The sequence below is a fragment of the Xyrauchen texanus genome, chromosome 45, assembly GCF_025860055.1.
Source record: "Xyrauchen texanus isolate HMW12.3.18 chromosome 45, RBS_HiC_50CHRs, whole genome shotgun sequence".
Classification (NCBI taxonomy): Eukaryota; Metazoa; Chordata; class Actinopteri; order Cypriniformes; family Catostomidae; genus Xyrauchen; species Xyrauchen texanus.
Genome location: NC_068320.1, coordinates 25,402,007 through 25,418,511, shown reverse-complemented (window position 1 = coordinate 25,418,511; position 16,505 = coordinate 25,402,007). Strand labels below are relative to the sequence as shown.

Sequence of the window (16,505 nt, the reverse complement as noted above, 5' to 3'; positions counted from 1 at the left end):
TCGAGGAAGGTAGATGACGGCATCAGACGAGGCGTGAACCAAAGGAACGGACTGGCCAATCAGTGGATGGGGTGACGCTGACGTCATAGTTAGGGGCAAGGCGACGCAGATAACGAAATACAACTTTTTTCTTCTTCTTTCTTTTTATTATTTTTTTGTGTTGATGTTTGTTTCATATGTTATTGTAATATGTAAAACTAATCGTGATTTAAAAAAAAAATAAATAATAATAATTACCAAATAAAGTTTAAACATTTTTATTTTTTACTTAATGACTAAGTTTGTTTGGTTGATTTTAATTTACATTAAAATTACATTGTTTTGTTTACTGAGTCTGTTAAAGTTATAATAAGAAATTAAAATTAAAATGTATTTTTATTATTGTTCGTGTTGGTGAAGTTTTCTTATTGTGTTATGTAGTGATCGTGATTTATTTATTATTATTATTATTATTTAAATATTACCAAATAAAAATTATTTTGGTTTTATTTGGTCGATTTAAATTTACATTAAAGAAAATAAATAAATAAAATTATATATATATATATATATATATATATATATATATATATATATATATATATATATATATATATATATATATATACATATATATATATATATATATTAAAAATGTGTTTGTGTGTGTGTATATATATTTATTTATATATATATATATTTTATGACTGAGTTTGTTTGGTCGATTTTAATTACATTAAAGCACATTTGGGCAAATTTAAACTTAAACATATATTAACTGAGTTGACTGAGTTTATTTTGTTTATTGAGTCTGTTAAATACATAATAATAAATTAAAATGTACCGGTTTCAGTTGCTAAAGAGCTGAATATAATTAATTGCAGGAATTTGAAGTGCTGTCACGTATTTATTTGCTCCTCTATTAGTATGCTTTAATACTTAATTGAAAAACAATACAGAATTTATTGTTAACTCTATTTTATTATCTAATTGTTATAATCTAAAGCAAAAAAATGCCACCAAGGTCCAGATTTTCTACAGTTTAAAACCACTATATTTAAAATAAAAATAAATAATATTATTAATAATAATATTACAAAAAATAATCCCATATTCACTATGCTTGGATGTCAGTTAAAAGGCAATGTTTTCATTATACTCAGTACTAGTATGAAAGGATTAGTGTATTCTGTGCAAGTAAACATTTGTGTTTTCTAGCAATAAAAAATAAATACAACTTTAAAGAGTTATATAAAAAAAATATACAGAGGGCGATAGCAACAGGGACGGACTGGCCAATCTGTGGGTAAAATGACAATGACGTATTATCAGGCCCCGCCCAAGCCAAGCCCCACCTCCTCCATCTCAGGCAATCGGGGTGCTGTTGTAGCCGTTCTCTGTCTGACTGGCCAATGGGGAAGAGTTCAGCCTGACGTCTGTTCCACAGATCAGTGACTGCAGTACATTAAAATGGACAGAGGAGGAGCCAGAGAATACAGTATAGAATACAGCGAAGTCCCATTGGGCTCAGTAATACTACAAATTTATCTTACGGGTTTTCTAAGTTCTTTTAACAAAAATTAAATAGCAAAATGTTGTAGATTCTGCCATGGTGTGCTAATGTAAGGGTTTTCATCCAGCAGCCAATCAGAAGCGCTAAATCAGCCATGTGACTCATACCAGAAAAAAAGAAAAAAGTGGTTAAGTAGTCTATTTTAATTAGAAACATCTCTGATGCTATCAGGCGCTTCTATTATGCCCATTAATATTATTGTTATGTAAGTATTTGCAATAACATTAGAATGGTGATTAAAAAAAGAATAATAATTTTGCCATATTCCTCAAAAAGATTATATTTGTGCAACAAGTGGTATAAAACAATATATGGATAGTTAAACAATGCGCTAAAATAGAGCTAAATTGATGTAAATATATTAAACAATAAGCATGCGTGACACAAAATAAATGCTGCATGCACACATGTGGCACACCACTAGAGGACATCATTGCACAAGTAATACAAGAAGGCAGGCCGTTGCCCTAAAATGTGTTAAAAAACAATTAAAAATAAAGCTTTATAAGTCTTTAACATGAGAGATAATAAATAATAAAATAAAAAAAAACACAGAATAAAATAAATAATATATATATATATATATATATATATATATATATATATATATATATATATATATACACACACACATTTATTTTTAATATAATTGTTTAACTATCCATATATTGTTGTTGACTTTGCATTATTTAGTATTATTGAGCACTGACTTGCTTTTTAGATGTATTTCTAATATCTAAAAAAATAAAAATTATACATATATATATATATATATATATATATATATATATATATATATATATATATATATATATATATATATATATATATATATATATATATATATATATATTATAAAAAAAAATTAGATATTAAAAATAAACCTAAAATGCAAGTCAGTGCAAAATAACACTAAATTATGCAAAGTCAATGCAAAACACATAATAAATATAAAACAATCGAATGGCAAGAGAGAATAACCCAGAGTCTTGTTATTATAAAATGCAATATATCTAAAGCAATTATCGTCTGTGCAAAATACATGCATGAGCTAAACTACAGTCACATTTCACAGCAGAAGAGAGAGAGAGAGTGACCCTGAATATAGTGTCAAACCAATGAAAGCAACAGTTCAAGCTATGAGTGAGATCAGATGGTGAGAGGAGGGAATGAACGGGCGTCTTTGACAGATCGCACTTATTTTGGATCATAATTCCTGCAATTAAGAGCTTTTATATATGGTCTGGATTGAGCTTCACTGCATCCATGCATAAGTGTTTTCTCGACCACCTCCAGAGTCATTGGCTCTATGTTTGCTGAACGGTGAGTTATGAGTTTATTCTGCTTTTGTTTTTACACCAGCCGGCAAACCCGTTACTTCTGATGATTCGTTAGTGTAATTAGTGTGTCTTGTTGTTTTGTTGTACAAAGACAGTATACCATTGACTAAATTGCTTTGTTTTTACAATGCATATCAAACTTTACAGAGGGTTATTTTAAGAAACTTCCGCGTTGGCAGTGAGTTCCTGTAAATGTTATTTTTAACGTTCCTCTTTTAAACTGATCAATGGTATGATATGTTTATTTTATTGGTTGCAATGTTTCGGTCCGCGTTAGTTGTGGACTTTTGTTGTTGAACATTTGTGTTTCTCTGGCGGGTTTAACACATGCGTGCTTCCTGCTTCTATATAGCTTCCTTTAACTTATCTCAAATTAGATGATGTAACTCTAACAAGTAGAATAAGTCTAGAGAAAATATCTGAAAATAAAATTATAATTTGGTACCAAAAATAAATATTTGACTTGATAAATGTCTTCGAGACTATTTTTTAACCTGTGCACTTGTTACTTAATAGCCATATTAAAAGATTGTGTTAATGGAGTCCCATTCAAATTTGAATGGTTTGGGGAAGTAATGTTTATGTGTTGTCATTGAATAATAACATTAATAAATCAAAAAGAGCTAAGTTGTTTATTTATTCATGCGCACATTCATTTATGACTTTAAAAGCCAATCAAATATTCAGGAATTGGTGGAGGTGGAGGGGGTCACTGCCCAATAATATTATTCCATTTATAATATTGGGAAATTTTTATTTCACCATACTTGCCTCAAAACAAGCAACAAGTGGTATAACAGCAAATTAACCAAGTATTTAGGATTGGAGGTTAGCGTTGGTGGTTCAGCCATTGAAAACCCCATATTAACTAACCGCTAATCTAAATTTGTATGTTGGTTATGGCTTTGCATTCATTCTCCTATATATGCAGTGAAAAAGCCAGTTCCAGTCCATATTGTGAACATTACTTTCTTGTTTTAATTACTTTTAGCATAGGTTATGGAACAACAAGCCAGTGATGATGAGCCACCAGTAGTTCGTAGAGAGGAAAACAACAAGAGGAGGAGAAGGAAGATGAAAGCATTCACATCCAACTCAGCTGTACCCATGGATCACATAGCTGTTGAGTTTGTACTGCCCACCACCAACAAATCAAGCAAGAGCCCTGACACATTGCAATTAGAAGTCATTGGGAACTGGACGGTAGAGCAAGTGAAGGTTCAGCTCTGGCAAAGAGCAGTTACCACAAAGCTATGCCCTGAATTTTACCAGAAATACTCACCAGACCATTGTATTCTCCTCTATCAGAAAAAAGGCAGCTGGTATGAGATCTATGATAAGCACCAGGTGTTCCAAACCCTTGACTGTATTCGCTACTGGAAAGCATTGAGAAAAGACATGGGGAAAATTCATTTGGTTAATAGGCCTCAAGCATCTGATGAATCTCTTCAGTACCAAAGGTTTCTGAACCACCTCATTGAATATGATGTTACAGATGTAAGCAACGTCCATGACGACGAACTAGAGTTCACACGCAGAAAGCTACTCACCCCTCGTAAAATCGAACTGTCTGACAGAGATCCGAAACTTTATTCAATGGATCCCTGTATAACCACAAAGCCTGTCCCTGAATACATGCTGAGCAAAATAAGTAACAACCATATTCTGGTGGTTATACACAAGGAGACAACAAGCCAGACCATTAAGGTATCTATAGATGATACACCTGTGCAGGTTCTTCAAAGCTTCTTTGCCAAGATTGCAAATAAGAGAGCACTTTTAGGCATATCAGAGAACGTCAGCGAATCTGATTTTGTCTTGAGGGTTTGCGGAAGAGAGGAATACCTATATGGCAACTACGCTATCAAAGACTTCCACTGGATCAGACAGTGTCTTAAAAACGGCGAAGAGATCCATTTGGTGTTAGAGCCTCCGCCAAACCCAGAACAAGACGTAGTCCAAAAAGAAGACTGGTCGCAGGTTGATGACTGCACTGGTGTATCTGGCACTCATGAACAATTGACCATCACTGAAAAAGACCACGAGAAGGTGTTCACCATCTCACTATGGGACTGCAATCGAAAATTCAGGGTGAAGATTTTGGGGATTGACATACCAGTCCTTCCACGCAATTCAGAGTTGATTGTGTTTGTTGAGGCCAGTATTTATCATGGTCAGCAGTTACTGGCCCAAGAGAGGACAACCTCGAAACCCTTCACAGATGAGGTGCTTTGGAACACCTGGCTGGAGTTCAATATAAAGATCAAGGACATACCCAAAGGAGCACGACTTAGTCTACAGGTGTCTTGTGGAAAAGCCCAGACTCAAACTTGCAAGGAAAATGAATGCAAAAGCAAGAGCCGCTTGCTCTACTATGTCAACCTGTTACTGGTGGACCACAGGTCTCTACTTAGACAAGGGGAGTTCATCTTGCATATGTGGAAGATGCCAGAGAAAAGTGAAGACAACAGCAGTGTTAATGCAGACAAGCTTACATCTGCCACTAACCCAGACAAGACCACTTCAATGGCTGTCGCGATTCTTCTAGACAAGTATTGCTACCCTGTGGCTCTCCCTAAGAGCAAGGATTCTCAAGACTCCGACATGGAAGGGGAGAGAGGGAAGAGAGAGATGCCAAATCACTTGCGGAAACAGTTTGAGCAGATTATTGCTACTGACCCTCTGCATCCGCTCAGTGCAGAAGATAAAGAGCTGCTTTGGCACTTCAGGCAGGAGTGTATGCGGGATCCCAAAGCATATCCCAAGTTTCTTTCTTCTGTAAAATGGGGCAAACAAGAGGCTGTGACGATAACACATCATCTACTGGAGCAGAGTACCATATGGGACCGAAGCTCGCTTGATGTGGGTCTGGCTTTACAGTTACTGGACTGCCACTTTTCTGATGAAAATGTCCGCACTATGGCAGTCAGAAAGTTAGAGACTCTAGGAGATGATGATGTTCTACGGTATCTCCTGCAGCTTGTTCAGGTAAGGCTCAGGTGATTTACAAGAGTGAAACTCTCTGTGGTTGGTTTTGCATAAAACTCAGACACACTAACTCAACATCAACAAAGAAACTTCAGTTAGTTATTAAAATTATTATTCGAAGGAAGTATTTACATAACATGAAATGACTGACCTCCTGATGTGCCATTGTAAACAATGTAACCCAAAGATTTTGTTCTATACAACTTTATATGTAATAAAAAAAAAATTATTACTGGTTATTTGTTGTCTTCTAGGCTGTGAAATTTGAACCGTACCATGACAGTGCACTTGCCAGGTTCCTTCTCAAACGTGCTCTTAGAGTAAGTCAAAACCTGATCTGTCAAAAGTATTGAACCAGTTTGATGTGTTTTCAGTATAATAGGACTACTCTTGTGACTCTTTTGCAGAGCAAGCGTATTGGCCACTTCCTGTTCTGGTTCTTGCGTAGTGAAATTGCTCAATCCATGCATTACCAGCAACGGTATGCTGTAATCCTGGAAGCTTACCTCCGTGGCTGTGGTGAAGCTATGCTGCAGGACTTCAGGAAGCAGGTGGAGATAACAGAGGCCTTGCAAAGAGTCACCCGTGAGATTAAGCTTGTGTCTGCTGAAAAGTATGACGTGTCCGCACAAGGTAATGTCTACAACCAATATTTGTCCCTAGTGCATTGCATTTGGTCCCCGTAGTGCATTTATATCTAATCTGGTGGGAACACTATAGTTATTTTTCAGCTGCGTCAGAAACTCGAAGGTCTGCAAATGTCCGGGTTGCCAGAGAGCTTCAGAGTACCTTATGACCCAGGCCTAAGGGCTGGGGCACTGGTAGTATGTAAAATCTGATACTATTTCATTTTAACTTCTACTTTGCTCCAATTATTTCTGTTTTTAATATCAATCTCCACTACTTATTATACCCCATTTTTAATTTGATTATCTCGGATAACTTCAAAACACCCAAAATGTCAAGATCCCTTTAGGTGAATATATTCTTTTTTACAGATTGAGCAATGCAAAGTAATGGCATCCAAGAAGAAACCCTTGTGGCTGCAGTTTAAGCGAGCTGACCCTACCACCCTGTCGAGTGACACTATTGGGATAATCTTTAAAGATGGGGATGACCTTCGTCAGGACATGCTGATATTACAGGCAGGTGTTGTCACCATATAAATGCATGGATGCAGTCATCACTCAATTTATCTATGCTGTCTTTTTAATAGACATGTTATTCTTACAGATTTTGCTAATAATGGAGTCTATCTGGGAGCTGGAATGCTTGGATCTGTCTTTGTTACCATATGGCTGTATTTCCACAGGAAATAAAATTGGTAATGGTGGTGGATTTATTGTTTTTAAAATGCATTAATACAATTTTCTGGGGTTCTTAAAATGACAAATTTAAGAATTAACTTCTATCTTTTAGGGATGATTGAAATAGTGAAGGATGCCACGACTATCGCTAACATTCAGCAAAGTACTGTTGGGAACACTGGTGCTTTTAAAGACGAAATCCTCAGCCAATGGCTTTGTGAAAAGTGTGTGAATGAGGACAAGGTAAATGTTGTTTCTATTACAACTGTTTTATGTACAAACGAGGAAGGAAATGTCTCACTTCCTGGTGCATTAGGGTCTTTGTTTAAGAGGGGTTGCCTTTGTGAAGACTAAACATAGCACCTGCATACATGCAGTGTGCTATTTTTAAAGCTTCTCATGGGAAAAAAAATATATATTGCTTGTGGTTTTAGTCAGGTTCAGGTTCTAATGAGGTGGTTAAGTCATGTTGCTAAAAGACAATGTCAGATGTTTAATGTTTGCATGTCTGTGTTCGCTTAATGTAAATGTGTACAGTGAAAACGGTCAGGTATTGAGAATCTCATAGTTGTGCATTTTTCCATCCCCAACCATCATCATCTTCAGCATCAGCAGGCTGTAGATCGGTTTGTGTTCTCATGTGGAGGGTACTGTGTGGCAACCTATGTCCTGGGCATTGGTGATCGTCACAACGACAACATAATGATCACAGAAACGGGTAATTGCTATCACAAAAATGTTTTTGATTGAATTCTTTTGTTTGATTAATAAACAGTTGAAGTAATAAATACAAAATGTATATGTTTGCAACTAGGGAACCTGTTCCACATTGATTTTGGACATATACTTGGAAACTATAAGAGTTTCCTGGGGATAAGCAAGGAACGGGTGCCCTTTGTCTTAACTCCTGATTTCCTTTATGTGATGGGCACGATTGGGAAAAAAAGTAGCCCTAATTTCCTTAAATTTCAGGTATACACATATACTCTGTTATCTCATACCTATAACAGCATATTATATTATTTTGCAGTGACTAAGCATAATCTTTCTTATGAACAGAATGTTTGCCTGAAGGCCTACCTGGCTCTGAGACACCAGACCAACCTGCTCATCATCTTGTTCTCTATGATGCTCATGACGGGTATGCCACAGCTGACCAGCAAGGAGGACATTGAGTACATACGGGAAGCGCTTACAGTCGGACGCTCTGAGGACGAAGCCAAACAACATTTCTTGGACCAAATCGAGATCTGTCGAGACAAAGGTTGGACGGTGCAGTTCAACTGGTTCCTACACTTGGTGCTAGGCATTAAACAAGGTGTAGAGAAACGTTCAGCTTGAGCGTGCCATCAATCCTGCCTAGAGTACATATCATTTTAGATGAAGAATTCAACCGAAAAGGTTTTTAAGGACCTAAATTATGTTTACTCTCTTTTGTTTAGGCTTTTAAGTTGCATTTTTGATATAATCTTGGGTATTTGCACTGTAACAAAGTCTGGTTTGTCCAAGAGACTGGATCGCTCACAGGCCCATAAGTCTGATCACTGGAGAAGAGCTGGTATGCTGTTGGTATAAGTTTGAGGATCCACTCAGTTGCTTAAGAGGCGAAATTTGCTAATAATTTGTGACATCTTCTGACTATGACATTTGAGAACAGCTGTGTCTCAATAATTTTGTTTTCATGGTAAAAAAATTAAAAGGTGGTGGTGGGAAAATATAAATTATAATAATGGTTAATAATATTTCTTAATTTGATATATTACCAGCTTTAGTTGGAACCACCTACATATGCAAACATGAAATTATTTCTATAAATATTTAATGGTTTTATATTAAAATTGCTTTGAAAACAATGTCATGACAATTCTTGTCTTTTTTTTTTTTAGCTTGTGATATAATAGATTTTTTTTAAATCTATTATATCACAACCCCCATATTAAATAAGATGTCATTAAACATCTTTAGCAACTTTTTAACTCTATGTAAAAAAAATATATATATATAATTGTAATTTCTGCCAAAATGCTATAGTTACTGCAGTTATTACTACATCAAAACTATGCTAACTGACCAATATTCAGAATGCCAAATAAACATTTCAGTGTACAGTATGCATAGTGTGCACAGGATGTGTATCACATAGGACAGGGTCAACATTTGTAGTATAGTATGCAACAGTACACCACACATAATTCTGTATTTCACAAGGCAATACCTTAATTTTTCATAGACTTACTGCTGTGATTTTGTACAGCTCTATTTTTAAGACTTTTACATAAAATTAAATAATAAAAAATAAAGTATGACATCTGGAAGTCATTTAAATCATCATGTGACACTGTAGCATACTGCTGTTTTAAAAGTTTTTCGTGACATAGTAGGCAGTATACAGTGATATGACATATTCAGTAGAGAAATACTTTAATTTTGCGATTTTTTTTTTATTAGTTTGTTATCTGTAATAAACATTAAATGGATATGGGATCTCCATCAAAAACGTATTACAAATTCTATAGTAAAGTGTTATAAAGTAAGGTAAATAACAATACGAACTTTGGCGGAAAGAGTTTTCCCGCCCATTGAGCGTCGCTGATCACGTGATTGTAGTAACCGTTACTTCAGCCTCGATAGATGCGAGAGATGAGAGCTGTCATCGATCATCTGTCACAAACTCACTCATAATCTGATAAATATCGATCACTTTTTCATATTTACCCATCATAACGCCATTTAATTCATTCAAAATGAGTGTAGAGATCCCAGAAGGCCTTAAAGAGCTATTGACAGAGTTCACAGCGGAGGTGTTGAGGAATCAGCCGCATGATCTGCTGCAGTTCTCAATGCGGTACTTCAGGTCACTCAGATATCTAGCACCGGCAAGCATCGAAGAAACTCAGCTGGAGGATGAGGAAGAGCTGGTTGGTAAGTGATTTCCCCAGAAAAGTACTGTGGTGGTGGTGCTTTGAAGAGAGTAAAAAAAAAAACATACAAACAAACAAAAAACAATAGGCTACAACGGGGCTAAAGGGACACCTTAAAGGGATAGTTCACCCAAAAATGAAAACTCAGTCATTGTTTACTCACCCCTGTGTTGTTATAACCCTATATGACTTTCTTTCTTTTTCTTAACACAAAGGGAGAAATTGTGAAAAAAAACTTGTGCTCAGTGATTTCATACAATGGCAGTTTATGGTGACCACATCTTCAAGCTTCAAAAGTATAATTCAGAAGTCTAATAAATTATTACATGATACTCATGATTGTTATGAAAGCATATGCTAAGGTTTGGTGAGAAACAAACCAAAATATAATGTATTATTTAGTGAAAATGTTCGCTTACCGTTGATCTCCTGTGCACGTTCATGATGAGGCACAAGAGCAACCGTTCACGTACCGCCCTTGCGACATTGTGGGTTGTTCAAGCCAAAACCCGTTTTGATTATCTAAAAACAGGTCCTTTACAGCGATAGTGACAACAGAACACAGCATAGCTGCACTTAAAATAGAGAACAAAACTTACTAAACATGTCTGAAGAGTTTGTAGTCAAAGAATTAATGCATTTCTATGCCCAGCCTTATTTTTATTTGATGTTTTTGTATGCCGGTTCACAGTGAAGGCCGAAAATAGAAAACAAGTGATTGATAGAATGTACCGTCTCTCATCACTGCTGATTACCATGGAAAATATTCCTTTTATCGCATGTTGTGTATATATATATATATATATATATATATATATATATATATATATATATATATATATATATATATATATATTGTACAACAACACAGCATGCAGCAGTAATGCTTGTTGCATTGTTGTTTATTTGTTATAAAAAATGTATTAATGACATTTATAATTTTAATATTAATGGATACTATTTTAAATACATACTGTAAATATTTCAATAAATTAAATTTGCATTGCAAATATGTAAAAATGTGTAACTCATAATGTATATCATATATAATAAAACGTGTGAAAGAGTGTGAACTATAAAAATATTTTTTCCAGACTGATATTATTAGGCTGGTTATGTGTATTTTACGTCTTTCTGGAATGTTCATACTCTTACATCACTGATCATTTGCCTAATTTTTCATTAGTTGTAGTTCCAACATCATCAAACACTTTTCCTGCTGTCTTCTTATTTATAGCACCTGTAACCAACCGCTTTGTACGACGAGCTGCAGGTAAATCATTTAATCATTTGCCCTCTCAATGTCATTCACTAATGTATGTGAATGACATCAAATGTGTCTGTCAGCCCCAAGCCTGGAAATATTTACTGTATTTTTATGGGAGTTCTTCAAAGGTTCTTCAAACTGCCTACGCTTTTTCCACTCAGGTCTAACTACTTTACTTGATGAAAGTTAAAACAACACTGAATATACTTGAAAATTACATGTCTAACCATCTGAAAGCATTCATAAATGTGTGTTTAGTGTCTGCAGAGCCTTATAACTCTGATGTGTTTGATGAGGAGGACAAGGAGCCCAGGGTTAGAAAGCAATTCAAGACCCATTAATACTATTTTTATCATGATAAAAAATTAACACTAAGTGTACTTGCTTCATTTGATGCACTAGATCACTCACCCCAAAACAAATGAACAGAGAAATCATCTGCAAGAGGCTTTTAAAGACATTTTTCTTTTCAAGAATATGGAGGAGGTAAGTCAGGAGGTTGTCTTTGGAGAAGAAGAAGAAGAAATGTCTTCTCTGGTGTTCCGAGAATACACACTTAAACCCTAATTTCATTTATCAAATGAATCATCAGTGCTGGATTAAAATTATTCTCTGCTTGTCTCTGAGCAGGAGCAGATGGAAGAAGTGTTGGACGCCATGTATGAGAAGGTTGTGAAGAAAGGCGAGCATGTTGTCAACCAGGGTGAAGATGGAGATACATTTTATGTCATCGAAAGGTGGGAACAGATAATAATAGATAGTAAACAGGGGCAATAAGCACTACGTAGGCAAGAGGTAGCGACTACCTTTCACTTTACCACTGTTCTTTGACTTTTTCAGGGGATCTTTCAATATCCGTATTACAATAGATGGAAAAGAGATAGTGGTTGGAACCTACAAAAGCCATGGTAGTTTTGGAGAGCTCGCCCTAATGTACAACACACCATGGGTAGCAACAATCATTGCTGCCTCATTCGGAGCTCTGTGGTGTTTGGCAAGTGCATCTACCTTTTTTGGATTTGTCTATCAACAATGAGACTTTCCAAATACTTGAAGTCACATGGGAAGTGTCCATTGTGACTAAAACTATTTGTTTAGAAACTCCAAAAGCTCTGGTTTTGGATAACTCGGAGACCTTTTTTTATGTTCTAGGACAGGATGACCTTCCAAAAGATCGTTGTTCGGAATAACGCCAAGAAGAGGAAGTTGTACGAAGTTCTCATTAAGTCACATCCAACTCTCAGCTCTCTTGAGGTAATCACTGCCTTCTTTTTTTATATAGACTAGCTACTTTGTGTCTTTGAGAAGCGCTTGATTGATAACAGACTTTACTATGGTCTTTTTATAGCCTGTGGAAAAGATGAAACTAGTAGATGTTTTAACCTGTAAACGGTACAGAGATGGAGAAACCATTATTGCTCAGGTAATTGTTTATTTTTCACATGACAACACACACACACAAAAGATTTTTGAGTATTATACCTGAGGATTAAATTACAGGGCTGGGCAAAATTAATAATTACATGAGAAGGAATTTGAATTGAATTGGCCATGCCCGCAAACTCAACACAGTATAATTCCATTAGTCCAACACAACAAGGCACATTATGTGACTTAAATAATTACAATAATTTTAGATGAATGATGTTTATTCTCTCATATAGGTAGAATTAACTCTATCTATGGTATATTGCCTAAATATTTACACTAAAACCTCAGTGACTATGCAGATTTCCAGTATAGTATTCTCCGATAGCAAGCTGTGGTAGTAGCAAACTCTTTCACATTTCGATTAACTATTGATCATAACTAATTATATTATAGTATATATACAGTATATATATATATATATATATATATATATATATATATATATATATATATATATATATAATTATTAACTCTAGTAAGCAAGTGAGAGTAAAGTACAGATGCCATCCGCCTCACAATGCGATTGACATCATTCACAATAATCCATGGAAGATCTTCCAAACAGCGAGTGTAAAGTAGACAGCACTCATTGAAACAGTAGGCAAAGATTACTTCCGGTGCTTGAACCGGATGTTGTGGTGGCCACTGAGGCTAAATGCAGAAGTGACTATGCAGAGGGTCTGTTTATCTAAGCTAAGTGAAATTAACACAGCCATTAAAACAATTATAAGAAATGGTCCACCACATAGTTTTCAGATAGTGTCATAAAACTGAATAGATCAAAATATGAATCTATTGCTTGTGTAAAATATGGATTAAATTAAAGCATTATTGGAAATGCTCTTCCACCATTCTCCTTAAAATAAAATATATTGTACTGTATATAGCAGAGTAAATGGAAAACAAATGCTTTAGGTGGCATTTCAATCATTATTTTTTATATTTAAAAAGTATGTTGAGAGTATTGTAATAGAAGATCCATTACTAAAAGAAAGGAAAAACGGCAACCAAAATGTTGTCACTTAATTGAGTGACGTGCTGATAGCCGTAATCCTGAAAATACAAATAAAAAGACATTAATTTCACGCTTAAATGAAAAATCTAGCCAAATATAATGCTAAAATGAAAATGGATGCAAACTTAAACAAAATTTATGTTTATTATTTTAGATTTTTTATGCATTTAGACATTATGCATTTACATTTAAATGTATGCATTTGGCAGACGCATTTAATTATTTATTAATTTTCTTTAAGTAATTTGGCCCTTACACAGTATGCTATCTCAATTCAAATTCATTTTAAAATCAGGAATTGAACTGGAATTTAATTGCCATTCTTAATTCACTTCTGAATGGTGCACAACTGCTAAATTCAGACCTGAAACCGGCTCGGTAGTTAGTTTAGACCAGGGTTGCCCAATACGTCGATCGCAAAGACAATGCTGGTAGATCGCACAAAATGTAAATGTATTTCGTAAAATTTTTATACAAATAAATATAATGTTTTTCCATATTTTAGTTTCTGTCTGACTTGCACTTGACGAGTACATTTTGACCAGGTGAGATTTTTGTTTACTCAGTTGCCATGACAACTAGGTTCGCGCCTTCCAAGGGCTTGTGAGAACAGAGCGCGAAATTGCGATGCTAGCAGTTTTTGAGGCTAGCTACTAGCAGCTAATGCCCGGATTATACAAAACTGTCTGATTCAATTCAGTGCAAGTCATCAGAATAAGGTAAATGCCCTGGCTATTTTTTTATATTGTGCTGTAGGTGTTTTGGGTTTAGAGTTAAAATTGAATGATATCAACATTGAACATTATTATATATTTGTTTTAATTAATTAGAAGATGAATTCCATGTAGGCATAAATGCAGTAGTCCCAACAAGCTTTTTTTTTTTTATACAAAACTGTTTTTTTTAGTTGGTAGATCGTATTGAGTTGGTCATTTAAAAGTAGATCATCTTGTAAAAAAGTGTGTGCACCCCTGGTTTAGACTGTCCATATATAGCTACCTAGCTACCTGAATATGCTTCAGTTGGTTTAATGGTACTAAACCAATGGTTTCTACCACAGCAACAGTAAAATACATTGTTACGTATAACGAAACTGTGCACCTGCAATGTGTCACCCAAGCATTCATGTCTACATACTAGCGTATGTTTCCTAAGCATTTCTCAGCTTACGCACACTGTCCCACCACTTGTCTTTCAAGGGAGATGTTGCTTGTTGCCTCTACATCATTGAATCTGGTCAAGTGAGACTAGCCCTCGACAAGGGTGGGGTAAGTGTTTATCCATGTAGCATTTCCAGATTTGCTCCTTCATAGGGTGTGATTTTAATTACCTTAGCTTAATCCATGCATTCCTTTGGGGAATTAACCTTCTGCCTCACCGTATTTTTCCACCAGAGCGAGGTAGAAGAATCCACCTACTCTGAAGGACAGTATTTTGGAGAGCTGGTCTCAGACAAACCTCAGACTGCCTCTGCTTACGCCATGGGAAATGTCAAATGCTTAGGTTTGACAACTGATAAGATTATAATTCTTATACATTTCTGATGTGATTCACATGTTGTCAAACTTTAAGCTAACTGTCTCACTGTGTATCTGTTGGTAGTGATGGACATTCAGGCTTTTGAGAGGCTACTTGGTCCCGCTATCGACATCATGAAGAGGAACATGTCCTACTACGACAAGCAGATGATCAAACTTTTTAACAAAAACACAGGAACAGTGTGAAGAGTACAAAGTCTATACTATATGATTGGCTTTTTTCTACATATGCTTACATTATACGATATTACATGGTTATATTTTATTTTAAAATTATTCTTGCTACATTGTTACATGTTTTAGAAACGTTTAAACTACATTTTGCTAGATATTTGCATACTATTGTATATTACATTTTTGACTATTTGAAAAGGGCAGTTTTGTCAAACATTTCTGTTGATGCCAGTATTAGTGCACTATCTGTGTTTTTCTGTATGTATTCTGTTCACTGAGGGAAAGTCAACAAAGGTATGTCACAATGTACTAGGTACATCTTATCAGTTTGAAAATACTTTTTGGTAGTTTCACAGTTTTTGTAATGTAAACCAATGTTAAGACTTCTTAACATAGTGGTAATTTTGTGCCTGATCGATTTATGAATTCTGAACGCTTAATACACAAAAGGACAGTACAGAACGCACAATCAACATGGCACATTTTTTGTTGCATGGTTTGTAAATGCCCATGTTTTAACTCCAGATACACATGCAAGTACTTTGGCTTGATTATTTAACCAACTCTTTGTTCAGAAAAGTAAGAGTTTATATTTGTTTGCATTTTTAATAGATATTTATATGTATGTCTGTTCCAAATTTACACTTTGTTTTAATTTATAACTTGTTCTTTTTTATTAACTTGCCTAGAGCACAAAGAAACTGTAAAAGCAATGCTGTTTTGTATTGTTAATTAATGCAAGTAAAAAGAATATAATTTGTTTATATTGAAGCAGTTTTTTTTATTACATTTGTATCAGTCTACCTTTCCGTTTATGGGTACATTTCATAATATCGGATATTTCTTAAAGGGACAGTTCACCCAAAATTGAAAACAGTATGTTTCAGTCACTTGGAAATAAATGGTCACTGAAGTGGTCATTCTGGCCGTCTGACATCTCTTTTTGTGTTCCACAGAAGACATTAAGTATGA

At 35.0% G+C, this 16,505-nt stretch overlaps 2 protein-coding genes across 3 annotated transcripts; both read left to right on the top strand.

Annotated features, from left to right (window-relative positions):
• The first annotated feature begins 2,669 nt into the window (after positions 1 to 2,669).
• LOC127637434 (phosphatidylinositol 4,5-bisphosphate 3-kinase catalytic subunit gamma isoform-like) lies at positions 2,670 to 9,032 on the top strand. 2 transcript variants are annotated; one of them, XM_052118498.1, is made up of 11 exons: positions 2,670 to 2,875; positions 3,889 to 5,880; positions 6,135 to 6,200; positions 6,288 to 6,513; positions 6,601 to 6,704; positions 6,879 to 7,025; positions 7,114 to 7,204; positions 7,300 to 7,430; positions 7,794 to 7,905; positions 8,002 to 8,159; positions 8,247 to 9,032. In XM_052118498.1, exons 2-11 carry the CDS (start codon positions 3,892 to 3,894, stop codon positions 8,526 to 8,528), a joined length of 3,306 nt encoding a protein of 1,101 aa, XP_051974458.1. In that variant the 5' UTR covers positions 2,670 to 2,875; positions 3,889 to 3,891; the 3' UTR covers positions 8,529 to 9,032. The 2 variants fall into 2 exon arrangements, with proteins under 2 accessions (XP_051974458.1, XP_051974457.1); XM_052118497.1 differs by having other exon boundaries at positions 3,884 to 5,880.
• A 791-nt stretch (positions 9,033 to 9,823) lies between these two features.
• On the top strand, positions 9,824 to 16,265 carry LOC127637694 (cAMP-dependent protein kinase type II-alpha regulatory subunit-like). The gene is made up of 11 exons (XM_052118905.1): positions 9,824 to 10,109; positions 11,346 to 11,381; positions 11,634 to 11,689; positions 11,778 to 11,861; positions 12,006 to 12,112; positions 12,216 to 12,369; positions 12,528 to 12,629; positions 12,724 to 12,798; positions 15,021 to 15,089; positions 15,216 to 15,324; positions 15,424 to 16,265. Exons 1-11 carry the CDS (start codon positions 9,932 to 9,934, stop codon positions 15,543 to 15,545), a joined length of 1,092 nt encoding a protein of 363 aa, XP_051974865.1. The 5' UTR covers positions 9,824 to 9,931; the 3' UTR covers positions 15,546 to 16,265.
• The last annotated feature ends 240 nt before the right edge of the window (positions 16,266 to 16,505 follow it).

Coding starts and splice junctions, on each gene's coding strand:
- LOC127637434 (XM_052118498.1), top strand. CDS start 3,892: ATGGAACAACAAGCCAGTGATGATGAGCCACCAGTAGTTCGTAGAGAG. Junction 5,881..6,134: donor ATCTCCTGCAGCTTGTTCAG/GTAAGGCTCAGG, acceptor GTTGTCTTCTAG/GCTGTGAAATTTGAACCGTA. Junction 7,906..8,001: donor CATAATGATCACAGAAACGG/GTAATTGCTATC, acceptor GTTTGCAACTAG/GGAACCTGTTCCACATTGAT.
- LOC127637694 (XM_052118905.1), top strand. CDS start 9,932: ATGAGTGTAGAGATCCCAGAAGGCCTTAAAGAGCTATTGACAGAGTTC. Junction 12,113..12,215: donor ACATTTTATGTCATCGAAAG/GTGGGAACAGAT, acceptor TGACTTTTTCAG/GGGATCTTTCAATATCCGTA. Junction 15,325..15,423: donor GGGAAATGTCAAATGCTTAG/GTTTGACAACTG, acceptor ATCTGTTGGTAG/TGATGGACATTCAGGCTTTT.